Genomic DNA, 17,724 nt, shown 5'->3' on the forward strand with positions numbered 1-17,724 from the left:
CCATCGACATCGCCTCGACAACCGACGGACACCCGGCAATTCCGAGAGTCTTCGATCTATCGGCGAATCGCGGAGACGGTGGACGTCTCGTGGAACGCTCGCTGTTCGAAAGGATCGAATCGAGAGGGGTCCTCGAACTGGCACAGGGCTGTTCGGTTGTCGCAGCAACCGAAATGGCCGATCGATCGGGAATTCGAGGGAAACCGAAGACGCGAGCTTGACTCGGGATATCGGTAACGCGTCGGCCTCTAATTAAGCCAGCTGCTCTGTCCGTCGACGAATGTCGGAGCCTCCGCTGTTGGTTGCGCTTCGCGGACCAATGCGGCGGGCAGCGACGATCCGTCGGAATCTCGAAAAATTGGAACCAGGCAACGAGGGCGAACGCAATTGCAGGGAAATGCAATCTCGGAACGGGGACGCGAGGGCAGGACGGCGGCGCGCGATATTAGGTATGCGTAGCCGGCGCGATATCGCGAAATTGTACTCGCGCTCGGACGGACTCGTATCGAGCGTCAATGTTCGAGGGTTGTTCGCGCAATATCGCGTCAACGTTTCCGAATCGCGCAGCTGCTCCGTCACGTCGGCCATTAATATTCCTCGAAACCTGACGCCCCGTCACGGTGCCCCGTGTTCCGCGCGTTCTTCCGCGCCCTTCTCCGAAGCGGAAGCCGCATCGACACCCCCGCGTTCGCGCTTCGTCTTCGTCGCGATTCATTATTTTCCCAGTGCGACTCGCGTCACGCTGTCAGATCGTCTCGCTCGCGTGTCTAATATATTTGCCGCGTTTCGAGGAGCGAAGAAAAGAGCGGTGAGTCGACGAGTTCGAGGACGGTCCATTCCGCGCGGCGAACAATAACGAAGAGAGATTACTGGTCCCCTCCCCCCTCCATCCACCTGTTCTAAAGAAGAACGACGAGACTTTTGTTCGACCGAAAGTCGCGCGCGCGCGAAAGTCGGGAAGCCGCCGATGATGTATGCCCTCCTCGCGTCCCGTATATTTTTGCGTAATCGCAGTCGTTAGGGAAACGGATGGCGGTTTCGTGGCGTAAAAACGTCGTCGCGGTCGCGCGTTATCGGAACCGCATCGAATTCGCGACTTCGATTCGAATACGGCGCGGCTCCTCTCGCCGATAGCGAGGACACGGTAATGTTCTCCCTTACCGACGCTCGGATTGTCCACTAATAATGGATAATTTGGGAAGAGGAGATACGATTGTACGAGCCTCGCGGCTCGTTTTTATAATTGTGGACATTTTATGACTATAACAATAAACCGCAAGGCTCGAATAATCGTATCTTCTGTTCCCAAATTGTCCATTTTTCTTGACAATCTGAATGTCGGTAAGGGAGACGTTACTGTAGTCCGATCAGGGTTAACGCGTTCTTACCGTTATTCGGGCGTTTAAAAGATAATCCAGTTCTCGGTGGAAAATGTTCTCGGCGTTTCAACAAATCCTCGTTCGCAAAGGGCTCGTTTGGAGAGCAAGGTAGCACGTCCGCCGCGAAACTTTTTCCTACTGTTCGCGAAGTCCGGCGCTGCTGGAACCGTCGAGAACTTCTAATTCCTTTCTTCCGTTCCGGAACTCGGGGCACCGTGGCCGCGCGAAGTCGACGTTGCGAGACTCGTTCCGCGGATAAATCGAATGAAAACACACGGCTCCGTGTCCGAATCGATGGAGAAGAGCGCTAGGTCTCGAGACGGTCCGCGATAAAACTTTCGAAGCTCGCGTCTCGGGATTTATGGAATGCGCGAGCAACCTACGGGAAACCGAAAAGTCGGCTCTCGGAAACTTCCGCGGGAGTACAGTAATGTCTCCTTAACCGACGCTCAGATTGTGCACAAAAACGAACAATTTAGGGAGGAGAAGAGAGACGATTATTCGATCATTGCGGTTCATTTTTGTAGTCGCGAATTGCGTCAAGAATTAGGGAGACATTACTATATCTCCGAATGGAAGCAGAGCCATGAGATCCCCGCCGATCGAACCGCGACGATCGCGGCTCGATTCGACTCGGAATCGTTGCGGAATACGCGACGCGCATTAGCAGCTGTCTTGGGACAACTCGGATAACGTTATTCCAGAAGCGTGCGACGCTTCGCGAATGCCAACAATAAGGGAGAGAGACCGAATCGCGCGTCTCGAACGGCGGATAACGGTAACCCGTTCGTCGAATAATTATACGAAGAAGTCAAAGGAGCACCGAGACGGGTATCGATTTGAAATTCAAAGCAATTAAGAGAGAAGCAAGAAGGAGCGCGCGGACCGACTGCCGAGCGAATGCGAGTAATTGCGTCTGCCCCGGCCGATCGAACAATCGCGTTTCCCATGCAAATTCGTTGCATTGTAAAACAATTATCCCGGCAGCTCTGCTCTCCGCGTTTTTCCTACGGTCGCCGGACGATTGTTCCGGAACGGCTCGCGGCGAGGCGAGGCGAGGCGAGGCGAGGCGAGGCACGACGCTGGAAACGCGGACCCGCGAATCCTCTAGCTCCAAGAAAGTTCGAGCATAATTTGGGTCACGGGTCCGTCAGGTACAACTTTAATTTTCTTGCAAGCTCGGACGAATCGCCCCGAGCCATAATCGATGCGCTCTCTCTCTCTCGCCTTGCCGCGCCGCGTATTCCCGCGAGCACGAAACATGCTCCGCGTTTCGGAGGGACAACCGTGTAAACTATTCGTCCAACTCTTTCTGCTCGTCGATGTTTCTCCGCGCGGAATCGTTGGCATCGATCAGCGTCAGCGACGAGACGAATGTGCGGCCGATACGGAGCCGCCGCGATCGTTAACCGCGACGTTCGAGAGACGAATTGTGCCAGCGCGAGCAGTCTTTCGTTTCTCGGCGGCCCGGGATCCACGATTTCGCGATCGACGGACGTTTATCTCTGCTGCTTCGTTATCGGGACCGATCGGCGATCAACGGCGAAGCTTCCAGACAAAGGCGATACGGCGAGTTATTACGGAAAAGAATGAAAAGGCGAGAAGTTACGAGACGATCGGCAACGTTCGGGAGTATCGAATGTCGGACGGAAATTGCACGGCGCCGTAGTTCGATTAAGGATACGTCGACGCGGCGGGGGTTAATCATTTTCGCGAAGATCCGGGAAGAGCGGGCGCAAAGTGGGAGAGAAGAGAGATGAGCCGAGATAAAACCCGTGACCCGTTAAAAGCAGCACCGTGTACCGGATCGCGGAGCAACAACGGAGTTTTCTCCGGTCGGTTTTTCCAAGTCCCGCGGAAAGGGCAGCGAGCAAAACCGTTGATTAACGTCGGCTTTGATTGCGTTCCCGTTTCCGCTGCTCGCCGAGCGAAAATACGCCGGTCGGGACGGTGCTCCTCTCCGGCACCGAACGCGCTCCTGGAAATTGTCGATCTTCGGTTCTCCGCGACGAGAGCCACTCGGCGCTTCGCAAATATTTGCGCGCTTCGTTGCGGTCACCGCATGCGGAAACGCGTCGCGAGGAAAGGTCCGGGGTCCGGACCTTTTTCGAGAATATCCGTTCTCGGCGCGTTTGAACGCGTGCCAGAACACGGAGGCTGCCAATTGATCGTGCTCGCTAATCCTCTCGCGAACGCGGATCAAACGGCGATTAGATCGGATAGATCGCCGCTTTGTTCGTTTCGAGCCGGCTCGGTCGTCGTCGTCGTCCGCTCTCTCTCTCGCTACCGAATTCGGTAACACGCGACACATCCGTTCAGCCAAAGCCCTCCGTATCTAGATTGGAACGTCCAAGCGGATTAGTCCATTTGACGGCCGTTGAATAACGTTACGAAGCAGCCGAAATTACGTGCCGCAGCTCCGCGCCGCACCGCACCGCGCCGCGGCAAAGCGGCGCGGTGGCCACTTTTGGCCGTCGTTCCGGTTCCTCTCTATCGCCGAAACTATCGGACGGAGAATCCTCTCGAAGCGGCGATAGAATTAGCGCAACTCGACCGTCCCTCTGCCTTTAATCCCCGTGGAATGTCCAGAGGCGATGCGCTTCTTCCGCCGCGGCACGGCACGGTAAACCGACGGAAAACGCGCGAATAATTAACTCGTGCGACGTCTCTACGTCGCGACGGATTCGACGCGAATTTAGGAGCTCGTCGGTCGATTAAAGGCGATAAAGCGGCGGATGGCGGTCCTTGAAAAGGACGCGCCGATAGAAAGCCTGCTCGAGGGATGATCGGTTTTCGGGCGAGAAAACCATGGAAACGGACGGGGACGAGCTTGCGAACGTAAACGCGAGATTATCGATGCACGCCGATTCGAAAAAGAAGCGGAAACGAGACTGTACAAACTACCGGGAGCTCTTTGGCGCGTATCCGTTGCCGCGAATACGAAATTCGCCGGGTTCCAGCGACGCGAAAAACGAGAAGCGAGATGTACCCGTTGCTTCGACGAATCCCGCTTTTCGAGCGACGCGTTGTCTAAAGCGTGAACCACGTTCTCGACGTTCGAACATAGCTTCGCTATGTTTCTAGCATCCTCGCGGATTAATCTCTCCGGTCAGCTGTCGCGCGCGCGACGATTCGGCCCGGAAGACCGAGACGAGACGCGCGGCTTAACAACTCGAGAACGAAAAACTTGTAATTGCCCAAGTTCGGAGAGATTCGACTGGAGGATCTTAAAGCCGCGCGGCTGCCTCGCTGCCGAAAATGATAGAGCGTTGCGGTTTTTATCGAGTTAGCTCGCGGAGCCCTTCGGCGAACTATCCGAGAGTTTCTCCGAGAACCGGCGCGCCGCGGTAACTTTCAACGACGTTTCCGGAGCTCGGTGCCGGGGTTTCGAAAAGAGCACTCGAGGGCTCGTTTCGCTGATTACACGCACGGCTTTCGGAATTTTTCAGGGACCGGAGAGAGCGAGAGAAGCATCGACGAAAGCGGCGGAGAACGAGACGCGGCTCGCCTCGTAAATAATGCATGCGGCCCGAGCCCAAGTTTTCAGCTCGGACAGCTTCGCGAATTTATGCCGGCGTCGGGAGGCTTCGGTCCGCGAAGCTTTTTAGTTAAGCTCGCCAATGTTGCCGTCCGATGTTTTCCCACTTATCCTTGCGTTTACCTCGAAAGTTCGCCGATCCAACGAGGTCACCTCGCGCGAATTACGCCCGAGTCCGTATTCTCGGCCGGAGATCTCGCGTATCAACTGTCGCGGTTTTTAACGGGGCAATCTCGATAATCCTTTCGAGCGTGGAGGAACAGGGGAGGACGGCCACAAGCCAGAAGAACACGACGAAATGCAAACGGAAAGGCCGGCCGCGGCGTGCACGAAGCAGATTAATGCCGAGTTACGACGGAGGGTTACGAGGCGTACAGGCACTCGCGCACCCCCATTAAAATCTTCCGGCGAGGCGTTTACCGACCCTTATCTTCGTGTTCGGGGTACACTGTATAATAACGTTCGCTCGACGACCTCGTAAAGCCAACTTCCGTTAATGCGCCCGCCGATTTATTACATCCACCGGGTCCACTCGTTCGGATGCAGAGCCGCGACCGAATGCACGCGCGGCCGGATTTCCCTCGCGTTTCGAACACGCTTGCCATGAACAGCCGATCGAAACGTTCTCCTCCTATCCGCTGAACGTTTCTCTTTCGTTCACAATTCGCGCGCTACCTCGAATTTAACCGTGGAACTTTCTAGGACCGAGCTGCCGCCGAAGGATCGCGCGGATCGGGAATCGGATCACGAGTTCCGCCGGCTCTGTTGACGTTTTCATCGGAGCAGGCTCCGCGAGGATCCTTATCCGTGCTCTCTGATTAGTTACCGCATTGAAAGCCGCGCAAAACTTTGGAATTGGTTCCGTGAGGATCCACAGGTTACGGATAGTGGGTCGAAAGAGGCCGAGTCGCGGCACGCCGGGTGAGAGGTGCCCGCGAAGTTCGAGCCGGGACGAGGGCTGTTGCGGGTCTCGGAGTCTTAATTAAAAGAGGGTTTCGGCGTGCTCCGAGGGTCGTGCTTCGAGCGAGCAAACAATGGGCCGAAGCGGCACGGCGGCGGAGAAACGCCGAGCAGAAATGCTATCCGGGATTTCGTTGTTCGATCGCACAGCAAAGGAAGCTCCTTTGCCAAGTTACGGCTCGGTCAGCCGCGGAACAAACGACCCGCGAGTTTCCAAGGCAGGAATCTTCCGACAATTGTTTGCCGTCTCGCTGCGTTCGCCGATTCGATCGCTTGGATCCAGAACGGAACGTGCTTCGAAGCGACGGAGGCGAGGCGAGACGCGTTCTCTTTGCGAGACCGAAACGACCGCGGTCTCGAAGCCGGTTCCCAGCGGCTTCGATTCGAGCAATGGCCACGTTCGAGGGCTCCCGGGGGAAATAGATTTTGAAGTCCGCTCGAAGGAACTCCCCCGGTAATCGAAAATGATTTTTCGGTACAGCATATCCGTCGGTGCTCCTCCGACGAGTTCAACGATTCTCGCGGAAAGATGTTCGCGGGCGAAGCAAACGGCGACGATCGTGTTTGGGAACGGGGAGAAGAGCAGAGGTTGTCGCGCGTTCGAGGAGCGGAAAAGCGGCGGGACCCGCGCGTCGACGTATTTAAGAGCCGCGAGTTCGCGGGAGGAACGCGGTTAGCGGAATCCGGCTGCGAAATAGTTTGTTTGTTACCGGTTGAAAAGACTCCGGAACTCGAAACGGGCATTCGAGCCCGCGTCGTCTCCCTCGGTTCCCGGGGTCGAGTGCCGCGGCCCGAGGGAAAGGGGCGGCGCGAAACGGGAGGAAGAAAGGATTTCTCTCCCTCGGGGGAACCTGTCGAAACTTACCTGAACGCCGCCCACTCCAACGATGAAGAGCAGTTGAACCATGAAGAGGGCTGCCAAGAGATTCATAAGGGTCGTGCCCGCCAGGCTCCTCAGGTCCGAGAACAGGCTGGAACACAACGAGCTCTCTCTTATTCCGACTTTCGACGCCGGTACACGGAAGGAGAAACCGGGTAACGGTGTCGCGAGTTAATTATCTCTGCGGCGCGAGGCGAACGGGGCGCTTTCCGGGCGAAAAGGCGCGAAACGATATTCCGCCTGGCGGAAAGCCCGAGGAGACCCGATCTCTTTCGTCGAATCGCGTCGTCCGCGGGGAATAGGAAAATTTTCAATCGTCCGAGGAAAAGAATGCCGAGGGAAACGCGAAATTCGATTTGCGACAGGATTCGCGGACCGGCTCGCACGCTCGCGCGATCCCTCCGTATCGTCCTCGTCCTGCAAACAGTTCCGCGCAGGGAAACAAAGGTTCTCTCTTTCTCTCTCTCCATCAGTTTTTAAACGTATCCATCCGAAGAACATGTTACCCTCGGCGAAATTGGATTTTGCTCTTTGGGACGACAGGTTGATGCTCTTCGAGGACGATAACATGCTGGTTTTATCGGTATTAGCCGTTCGCGTGACGACGCTAGCGAACGGAAACTTTTAAGGAATTTCTTCGAGTCCTTGCGCGCGTTCCTGCCAGCAATTTTCTTGCCGGATAGACCGAGAACCGTGTCGTATGCTCCGGTGAAAAACGGTTGCTGAAACGGCCAAGCTCCGCCTTTAGAAAAATTCGATGCCGCTTCCGTCGACGTTTTAAGCGGCGGCTAATGATGTTAATTGATCGCGTGTCGCTCGTTTTCCCGGATTATTGGACGAGCCAACTACACGGTCGCGAAACGAGTGTAACGCGCACGATACGGAGTCGACGTCGACGCCGACGCCGACGTTGGGAAAGTAGGGGAAGACTTCGCACGAATGGCTTCGCGAGTAATTCGTCGGGGATGAATAATTCATAAATCAAACAGGATGGTCGGGCTTGGTCAAGGTGAAACTGTACGCAGCCGCCCGCCTCTCCCCTTTTGTTTGCCCGACGAGACCTCGATGAAACCGCTGGGCGCGTTTCACGGAACCCTCCCCCAGCGATTTTATTCTCGTCCCGCGAATATAATACACCGGTCGTCGTCTCGGTTCTTTGTAATTCCGCGCGAGCCGCCGTTCTTTCAAATATTTGAAAGAATCCTCCGGCATAGTAATTCGGAGCGTCTCGATGTAGGTATCGGAGCACCGAATATTAGATTATCGGCAACGCGCTCCGAAAGCCGAGGCGTTAAAGTTACCCCGTCGTCGGACGAGAAGCTGGCTCGCCTCGAATGAAAAGCGAGAAGACCCGCGAACGATTACGAATCGTGACTTTTCGGAGCGACATTTTCGGGAAGCTGTGTTCGCGGCTCGGCAAAAAAATTTAAATACGCCGGCTTAGAATTTCATTTGGAGTTGGTCGCGGTCCGTGAAAGGATTGCGCGATATTCCCGGAGAGATATATACACGAAACCCCGTGATCTCCACGCGAAAAGGGACGGAGACGAGCAACGTTTATGAATATTTGAGGAGCAGTCGAACCCCGAACGCCGGAAGTGGGACGAGGGGGGAACTTCTTTAGAGACAATATTTGTCAACCGGCACGAGATATCTCGGTTCCCTGAAATTTCTATCCAGCTATCGGGATCGTAACCCCTTCAACAATGTTTCGCCTCAAAATTGAAACGAAGGAGAGAAAGCTCGACTCTCTCTCTCTCTCTCTCTCTCTCTCTCTGTCTCTCGCCCTCCCTCTACGCGATTCGTTTGATCCCGGATCATTCAATTAAATCTCCGCCGCGAACGTTCGTCGTACAAGAAAGGGAGAACATTCTGCGGCGCGAAGAGAGAATACATATTTGCAGATTACATATTTGCATTTCTTCCATTGTTTCGGCACTCGAACGCAGCGTGTCCCTCCGAAAAAGCCGTTATTTCTAACGAATTCCGTTTCACTTTACCGTTTCCCATATTTCTCGAATCGCGCGGCATGAATATTTTTCATCGGAAATGGGAGAAAAAAGATCGTCGATCATCGGGAATAGGTTCGGAAAAATCCATCTGTCTCGGGCGTTCGCACTGTTTTTATAAATTGTCATCGGCTCTGCGCGCGGGGGCGGATCGATCTCCGAAAACGAGGAGCTTTTTGCACGGGATTGATCCGTCGCGAACGAAAAGCGAGAGAGCCAAGAGTCTCGGGTGATCGTTCCGAGCGCCCAGGTTGCTCGACGAGTACTCAATTTCGCCGTTCAGGCCCAGAAAAAGAGGAAACGGAAACGGGAGCGGAATAAGGGTGCCGCGCGTGCGGCGGTCCCTCGGCGGCGCGTTTCTCTTCTTTCTTTTTTTTTCCGTCGGTGCGACGCGACGCGACGCGGCGTACGTTATTTCGAACACGGTCTGTTTGCGGAATCCGGCGACGTACGAGGCTCGTAGTCGTCGGGAATATCGACAAGCCCGACGTCGACTCGAATTCCACGCGGATATGGCTTTCGCCTGGAAGGAATTTTAATAAAAAGCCTGCCCGTTACCGGTCGATCCGGCCGATCCGCGGCGCCGCTCGCCGGCCTGGCTCTCCTTCGCGGACCCGCTAGTCGCCCTGGCCCTTTGATCATCGCGTCGGCGTCGACTTCATCGAAATAGGAAATGAGTCGGCGAGGTCCTTTTATTCGATCAGAGATCAAAGGGAAGCAAGCAAGCCTCGAGAAACTCCGCGCCACCGCGCCGCTAACAACCCCGTGACACCGATACCGTTGTCTTCCGACTTTCTTCGACCCTCCCACGCCTCTTGCCAGGCCAACGCGGTCTTTCGTAACGAAACAACGTATCTCCGTGTTCCAAAAAGACTCCGCAGAAACTGTACAGAATTATCTGACGGGGCACTCCTAGAATATACGGATCGGGCAGTCGCAAAAAAGGCGACCACCAATTAGTCGGCTGCTGGCGAACGCGTGGGAGGCAGCCCGCACAAATTTATTCGATACAACGAAAGCTGTTTACGGCGGTGTCGCAAAGACTCGGAGTAACATCGTTGATAAAGCGGGGCTCCCTCGGGTGCAGCGTGCAGCGGAGAGCCGGGGGAAGAGAATTGTTTATAGCCAGACGCACTTTGCGGCGCGTGTTCGCCGAAACTTCCGCGCCGCGTCGCGCTGCGGCTGTTTCTTCGAGAACATATCCGGAGCACGTGCATATAAAGTCGCGCCGGGAAATTTTCACGGAAAGTAACCGGCAATATTTGTAAAAGAATCGAACCGAGGATTTTTCGCGGCGAGCGTATTTCATCGTTCGACACGCTGGGAAATTGGAGCTGCGAGAACGTACGTGGCCGAGAGAGCCGACAGGTCTTTACGACACCGGGAACCTTCACGTTTCTTCCCGGTCCGGGGATCCGATCTTCCGAAAAGTCCATCGACGATTTCTCGTTCGACTCGCGTGAATAATTCATCCGTGCGAAGTTTGAACGTCAGGCAGTCGGCGAGCGGGGATCGGGCACGGCGTCGAGATCCCGAAGAAGGATTACCGGCTCCTCCGGTTGTCCGCGAGCAGACAAATTTCGCTTTCGGCGGAAGCTCGGAAGGGAAACCTGCGAAATTTTCCCACGGGAGACAGCTCCGGATTTAACTTGTTGTTTCACCGCGGCGGTCTTCGTCGCCGCGGCGGAAGGTTCCGTCTTCCCGAAGCCAAAGAGAAATTTCGCTGTCGGTGGAAGCTGCGAGAAATCGAGCTGCGACATTTGTCTAGGATCTCGCAGGATGTTTCACTCGGATGTTCCACGCCGGTTCACGCGGTGAGAAAAGGTTCGATCTTCGAACTGGATCGCCAGATTTCGGCGTGGCCACAGAACGCAATTAGAGGGCCGCGATTGCCGGATAGAGGAAAGTCGTGTAAGTCGATCGATCTTTCGATCAACGTCCCTTTCTACGGGTTCCTTGGGTCCTGACAGGACGATAGATCCGGCCGACAAGCTCCTTAAGCGAGCCAGAAAGGAGCAAGACGAAGATCGATCGATCGGCGAACAGCGCTCGGAATCGCGCGTTCCTCGAGGGTTCTTGTTCCCGCGAACAATCCCGGCCCTCCTCCGGGGCCCTACTTCGGGGTAGTAGTAGCTTGCTGAAAAAAAAGTATGCCAACCCCTTGTCCACCTGGCCGGTTGTTTCATCGTCCAGCTTTCAGCGCCTCTTTAATAGGAAGCTGCCCCGCGCACAATGAAAACTTTGAATAACCCGAGACGAATCAAGCTGAAGCGGTCGTGTCTTTTTTACTGGCGCATAAAAGAATCTCGCGCTGGTGCAGCGTGCATTGCAGACTGAACACTTTGTTGTGTTACGACGCGCGCTCTCGCGATATATTAATATCGTAGGAAGCTGCAGCACCAGCACCAGCACCAGCACCAGCACGAGCATAGCAGCGGTTCACATAGGATGCGACGCTTCGACGCGCCCCAACGAGATATCTGCGAGAGAGAGAGACTAGCTCGATCAATTCAAGCAAACACAAAGAGCGCATAAGTGTTTAATATATTCAATATTCGCATTTACCGAATCGCTGAATGGAGATCGATCGTTCGACCGCGGCGTTTCAGGCGCGTGAAATAATTATCGGTTGAAATTTCGACCGGGCCCCGATGCGAGATTCCTTCGTCGAAATTAGACCGGTCGTTAACAGTTTTTTTCTGCGCGAACGTCGCGAGCAGATTCGGCGCGCCTTCATTAAACCGTGCGCTCTGTAACAACCGGACGAATGCCGCGCGGCTAGCTGGATAGAATCGTACAGAGCTTTCCGGAAAGGATCCAATCGAACGCGTTATTGCTCGCGACGCGTGTAACTCGTTCAACGGGGTTGTTACCACCGGACCCGTGCAATCTGTTTCTCGCAAAGCTGGCGCACGCGGGTGCATTCGCGATCCGTAAAGTCCAGCAAATTGAAACCGTACCCGCCGCCGCATCGAGGCGAATCAAGGGACCCGGGTCGAAATCGCGACGACGAAGATAAACCGGCTAGGTATTACGGCCAGTGAATTTGTTCGTTTCCTCTAATACGTTCGGTTAGGTATGATCCGTTTATAAACAAACGAACAGATGAATTGCGCGATCGCGTTTTTACTGGAAAAACGCACGCGGTGTTTTTCGAACGACCCAACGCGTGCCGCGCGAGTCTCTCGCGGAACAAAGAAAATATTTTGCCTGGCTCGGCGTGCTTCGCACCGCGGTCTATCCGTGTGTAATCTTCGAGAGGAGGAGCGTTTATCGGCGGTCCGTGAATCGAGGTTCGATTCGTCGAGTTCTCGGGCCGCTTATCGTCCGGCGACGAGTCATCGGAATACACCGGAAACTTCGGAGAGCTGCGGCCAGAAATGGAGCGACGAACGTGCCCTCCTCCTCCTCCTGCTCCGGCTTGCTCGCCCGGAATCGAATCGAATCGACTGGAATCGAGTAGAATCGACAGGAATCGACTGGAATCGTGTCGACGCGCCTTTCGAACGACAAAGTTTCGGTATCGCGACACGGCAGAGCCGAATCAAGTTGAACCGAGACCGCAACGAACTTCCACGGATCGCGTGCAATCGATCAAAGTAATTTTCTTCGACCTTCCCCGCCCGAGGGCCATTGTGCGGGACGGACAGAAGGCAATCACGACATCCCGGGATCTACCCCGAAAACTCTAATGAAAATTTCTTCGATCGTCCGGCTATCTTTCCGACGCGCGCGCACAGAGTCTAACCAATTATTAACTGGCCGCGGATCCGACGATCGGATGTATCAGGGTGAATTACGGTCGGTCCATTTATTCGCAGGACTCTCGACGCTGGAGGCTCTGTTCGAATTACAGACTCTTTCGCGCGAGAATTCGGAAATGCGGTAAGAAAAATGGTGAGAATTCGTGCTCCGTATCTTTTTGGAGAAAAGTTGAAAAATCTGACGGACAGCTGGCTTCGTCGAAAGTGCGACAAGGAGACGAGAAACGGCCGGGGTGGTTTCGTCGATCGGAGCGGGCCGGAAAGTTCGCGAAATCTTTTAAACAGTTCCTCCGCAGTTCCCCGCGGGGCGATTTAGATACAAACACGCGATATTCTTGTCGACAAAGGGAGTTTCCAACGATACCGAGTCCCCCGGCATCTCTTTGCGTCCGCCGGTATTCTGGCTCGTTCGCCCGTAAGATAAAACCTCGTTAATTATCGTCCCTTTACGCGTCCCTCGCCAGGTTCGCAGAATTTTCTACGTTGCTCGGGGATTTTATAAACGGAACGCCTCGCTGATAATTCCAGCGGGCGACGTTTTTAATTCTCGGTTCAGCGATCCCGTTGCGAAACGAGAGCGCGAACGCGTTTCCATCGAGGAACGACTTACGGAAACGAGCGACCGACAATTATTGTTTCGCCGACACACGATTCGCGCTGTCCGCGGGATCGAGATAGCGAGAGAACGTTTCGTTTGTTCCCTGGAAATCCTTTGCGCCTCGGGAAACGAGCAGATTATTTTCGGTCGCTCGAAAAGTAATCGGAACCGATCGAAAAAAAAGAATCCTAAACCGAAACGAAATTTCTAGTTTCAAAAAAACGATCTCGTCCCTCGTTCGCAAGCTTTTCACGCGAATCGCCGAGGCGTCTCAGAGTTCCTTTCAAATTCCGACGTGGTTCCTGAACGCGACGGAATAGCAGCCGAAAAGAATGGACGTGCGAGGCGCGCCCCGATCGTCATTGTCGCCTTTCAAAGCTGCATTGATTTTGCTGTCTCGTTAGCGGCTTTCGACCGGGGCTGCGACCGCGTCGGTTCCGAAGCGATAAGCGAGTCTTTTCGTTCCCGGGGCCGAGAGAGAAAAAGAGAGAGAGACAGGTAGAAAGCCGGAAAGAAAACGTGGCTGCCGTCAAGAAAACAAAAATGGCATTATCCGTGAAAGAGCATCCATGGAGGCGGAGGCGACGGGTCGGGGAATGGGGCTGCAATTACGATTTCTTCGAAATCTGGGACAACGCGGTCCTTTATAGGAGAGCGGAGTGCAGTCGGATTCGCATTCGCAGTCGCATTCGCAGTTGCAGTTGCAGTCGCAGTCACGGACGCAGTGACCGGGACAATGGAGCCCGGCTCGATCCCGTTCCACGGCGCGCCCCATTCATCGGGAGTATCTTCCGCGATGATTAACACCGACAAAAATCCTCCCGGCCGGCTTGTCTAATTACTTTTCACGATTGCGCCCGCATAGCAGCTTGCGCGGCACCCGTTCCCCTCGCCGACCGGCTCGCAACAATCCGCCTTCGCGCTCTCCGAGGCGCAGCGTAATTCAGACGCGTCTTTCGTCTCGTCGCGTTACAATAAAATACATTTCCATTGCGTTCATTTCAGCGGCGTCTCGTTCCGGTTTCTTTAGGGTCGCAGAATCGACGGAACGCGCCCGAATTAACGAATGTTCCTCGCGCGGCGCGATATGCCGGCCGGATTATTCGAATCGCGGGAAATATATAATGGCGGATCGGGCTCGCGGGCGCAACAAGTATGCAACAATGCAACGGTAACGCGATAATAGGGGCGCGATACGCGCCGATGCGCTATTGTGCGGGAAATTCGAACGCGCGCTCTATCGCGGCAGCGATCGAGTTTACGAAACGAAATCCGGATATCGCCGCGTAGCTTTATACAGACGCCGCGGGGAAACCATAACCATTTTTGCCCGTAGGTTGTCTCTCAAAGCTCGGTCCGCGGCGCGAAAGCCGTGGGAACCGCAAACAGTTTCGCTATAAGCTATGAATTTGCAATGGAGATCGCGCTATCGGACCGCGAACGCGTCAGTCCGCCGGCTTTTTCATTCGCACGGAGATCATCGAGACAGAGAGTGTACGCACGCGTCCCCTCTTTCTGATAAATAATCCTTCCTCCGCATCGTTCCGCGTCCAAACAACATCTGTAATCTTATCGGTACAGACCGAATTTCACGAAACAGAAAAGACAACGTTATCGTCGCGAGGAACGTGGTTTTCATCTTCGATCGACGCTCTCGTCGCTGCGACATGTGCGAGGCTGCGAGGCACGTTTCGTTCCAATGGTCCCCCATTCGAGAGCTTAACAGGCTCGCTAATGGCCTTTGTGGTTGCAATATTTCATCGAACGCGACTCTCCTCGCGATACGTTCCGGAAATTCGATAAAGCACAGCAGACGTGCCGTACAGCGAAAACGATATTTCGCGCTCGCGGTTCTTCGAACTCTGAAACGAAGACTCGCGGTAATTCCATGAAATCGAGTGCCCGCTAGTTTGTACAACGGTTGTACGTATTAATAATTCTTTGGATAATTTACCAGATACGAACGAATTCAGCGAAGCGAGCACTTTGTCCGAGAAAGGCCTACGCGAGGTTTCAGGGTCCCTCGAACGAAAGGCTGCTTCGAAATCGTCTGTTCGACGAAAAGTCGAGGAAACCGGAAACCGTACGATGTCGTAGGTGTCCGTAATGGAGTGGCCGTCGAGCGTAACAGTCGTCCCTTTGTCCCTTTCGAAAGAGCGATTCGGTAACTCGAGAAGAAGACGGGCTGGGCACTCGGAAGGGAAACCGAAAAGAAGTTAGCTCGGGGTCGGAGGGAGGAATCGAGATTGTCGTCGGACAACGCGGAAAGGCCGAGGCATCTGGCCGGTCGGACGTGACCGACGCCGATAAGAGGATGAACAGTGCAATTAACCGAACGCCGTCGGAATAACGACGGAGCCCGGGAAACACGTCGCGTTGGCTAACGGGGTTACGGTCTGCGAGCTAACGCGCCCCGTGGGAGCATTATGGGAAAGCAACAACGTAATACGCCGCCGCGCCGAAAGAAATAAAAAAGGAGACCGGCCCTCGCGCGCTTACAAAGCGACCGAGCTTGCACGCTCGAATCTCGAACGGTCTCGGCTTCGCGGCCCGTTTTATGGCTCGGAACCCGGCGAAAAGCCGAGGGCAATTTATACTTCTCGCTCCCCGACCTGGCACCCTCGTCGCCTAAACCCTCGATTGGCAAAGCCGGCCCTCGATTCGGTAACCTTCTCGCGGTATCTCCTTTCGTCGATTCTCGTCGACGCCTCGGGAATCGTTGATTCCTATCGACCCTTTGTAATCGCGAGATCGAGTCCCTCGGCCGCAGTTTCTGCTGCGAAGATCGAGCAAGAACATGCTAATACGAAGAGCAGAAGACTCCAGCGGTAAGCTACGCTCTTCTTCTTTTTCTATCCCGGAATCGACTTCGTTGCGCGCACTTTGTGAATTTTCTCGCGCTATCGCATTCGTCGCGAGCCCCGTGGCTTTCTTAGACATCTGGCACAGCGTGTTGCACGGCGTAAAATAATTTGGAAGCAATAATTTGCTACGTCGACGTAGCAGTCGACGAGCCGACGCAATTTTTGGCCGCGGAACGCGGAAGAAAAGGAGTTCGAACGAGGCGCGACATCGCGTTCGAAATCCGGCCGTCCCGTCGCGCCGTCGGTTCGAAAGGAATACACACGAGTTTTTATGGAAATGTCCGTGATACTTTTATGGAAATATTGCTGTTCCCGGTGTGACAGAATGACGTCCCTCTGGCGACGCGTCAGGTTGCGCCAAATGAGATTCGTCCTCTTTCCTCGAGCCTGTTGGTCAGAGCTCGCCGACATCGAGCACATCGAAGGTCGGGGATTAAAGACGAACGCGCCGAATCGTGTGGATTTTAAAGCGCCGAAAGGCGTGGGCGAGCGAGCCGAATAAATTGTGGAGGAACGGGTCGCGTCGCGTCGGTCGTTAAATGTGCGCGACGGGTGAACATTTTCACGGTACATTTTCGCGGGACGTATTAGCGATAAAAGCGAGGGCCTCGGGCGCCATCGGCTTCCGTGGTCGTTGCAATCTTTTTTACTCGAACGGCAACGAATCGCGATATTATATCTTCTCGCGCGGCGCGGAAACAATGCCGACGATCTCGATGAAAAATTAATTTCGCGTCGGCGGCCGCGACAATGCCGCGCGCTGCACGCGGATGTAAGCGGACAGAGAAACAAAGTGCGATGGAAACGAATACGGGTCGTTTCCGTCGACGGAAGTCTTTGCGACGCGACGGTCGACGATAATTGCCTCGATTAATTCGCCTTGCCTTGGACGTTATCGACCTCGACGGAATCGGACCGCCCTTCCCTTCGGTCCCCATCGATTTCTAAGCTCGATAAGATCAATATAATAGTTTGTTCGGAAAGTAATCTTCGCAGAAACGGCTCGTTCGGCATTCTGCCGATAAAGATGAGGAGTTCCGCGAGCCTTCGAGTTCAAAGTTAACAGAAAGATGGCAAAAGGTTATAAGAACGAAGCGCGGTCGGATGCATCGTGCACCCAAAGTGCACCTCGAACCGTCAAAAATCGTCTCCGACGTTCCTTCTTGCAAAAGGAAATTACTTCTCGAACGATCGAACGGATCGCGAGAGTTCCGAAATTTTCAATCTGGCCAGGTCCGTGCCCTGAAATCGTCGAAAGCGTACGCCGCGCGAGGATTAAAAAGTTCGATTGGAAGCGGAGGAAGATAAAACAGCCGCGTCGGGAAACTATAAAACTGCGAAACTATGAACAGCTAGCTATAGCGCGGTCCATCGACGTCGCGGCTCTCTTAAAAAGTCCGATTAAAAATAAAATCGGTAATCTCCTCGGCGCGGCGCCCACGCTGTTATCGCTCGGGCTCAGCACCTCGGAGGCGTGGCAAAGCGAAAAGAAAGATTTCCACGCGGCAGTTCCGCGGAGCGGAGGCGCGCCATATTTCGCAAAGTCGACGGTGCACTTGTCCCGATAATCGCAGGAGCTGTTCACGCGCGCGCGCCCCATGCCACGAAGCTCTCGAACACGGGAGTACCTTGTCCGGTAATTGAATCGCGTGACACGCATCGTTTACGTCCCGGGCCCCGATGAAATTACGGGGTCACCCCCGATCCTATCAAATAATTGGGAAACACTTCT

General features: G+C 54.6%; 1 protein-coding gene across 2 annotated transcripts in view; it reads right to left on the minus strand.

Moving 5' to 3' along the window:
• LOC117228372 (adhesion G protein-coupled receptor E3) overlaps nt 1-17,724 on the minus strand; it is a 57,634-nt gene that overhangs the window by 6,928 nt on the left and 32,982 nt on the right. For both annotated transcript variants that reach the window (XM_076521771.1, XM_076521772.1), the window contains exon 3: nt 6,743-6,848. In XM_076521771.1, the coding sequence (XP_076377886.1) occupies nt 6,743-6,848 (106 nt within the window). The remainder of the gene's footprint in view (nt 1-6,742; nt 6,849-17,724) is intronic.

The sequence above is a fragment of the Megalopta genalis genome, chromosome 5 (genome assembly GCF_051020955.1).
Source record: "Megalopta genalis isolate 19385.01 chromosome 5, iyMegGena1_principal, whole genome shotgun sequence".
Taxonomy (NCBI): domain Eukaryota; kingdom Metazoa; phylum Arthropoda; class Insecta; order Hymenoptera; family Halictidae; genus Megalopta; species Megalopta genalis.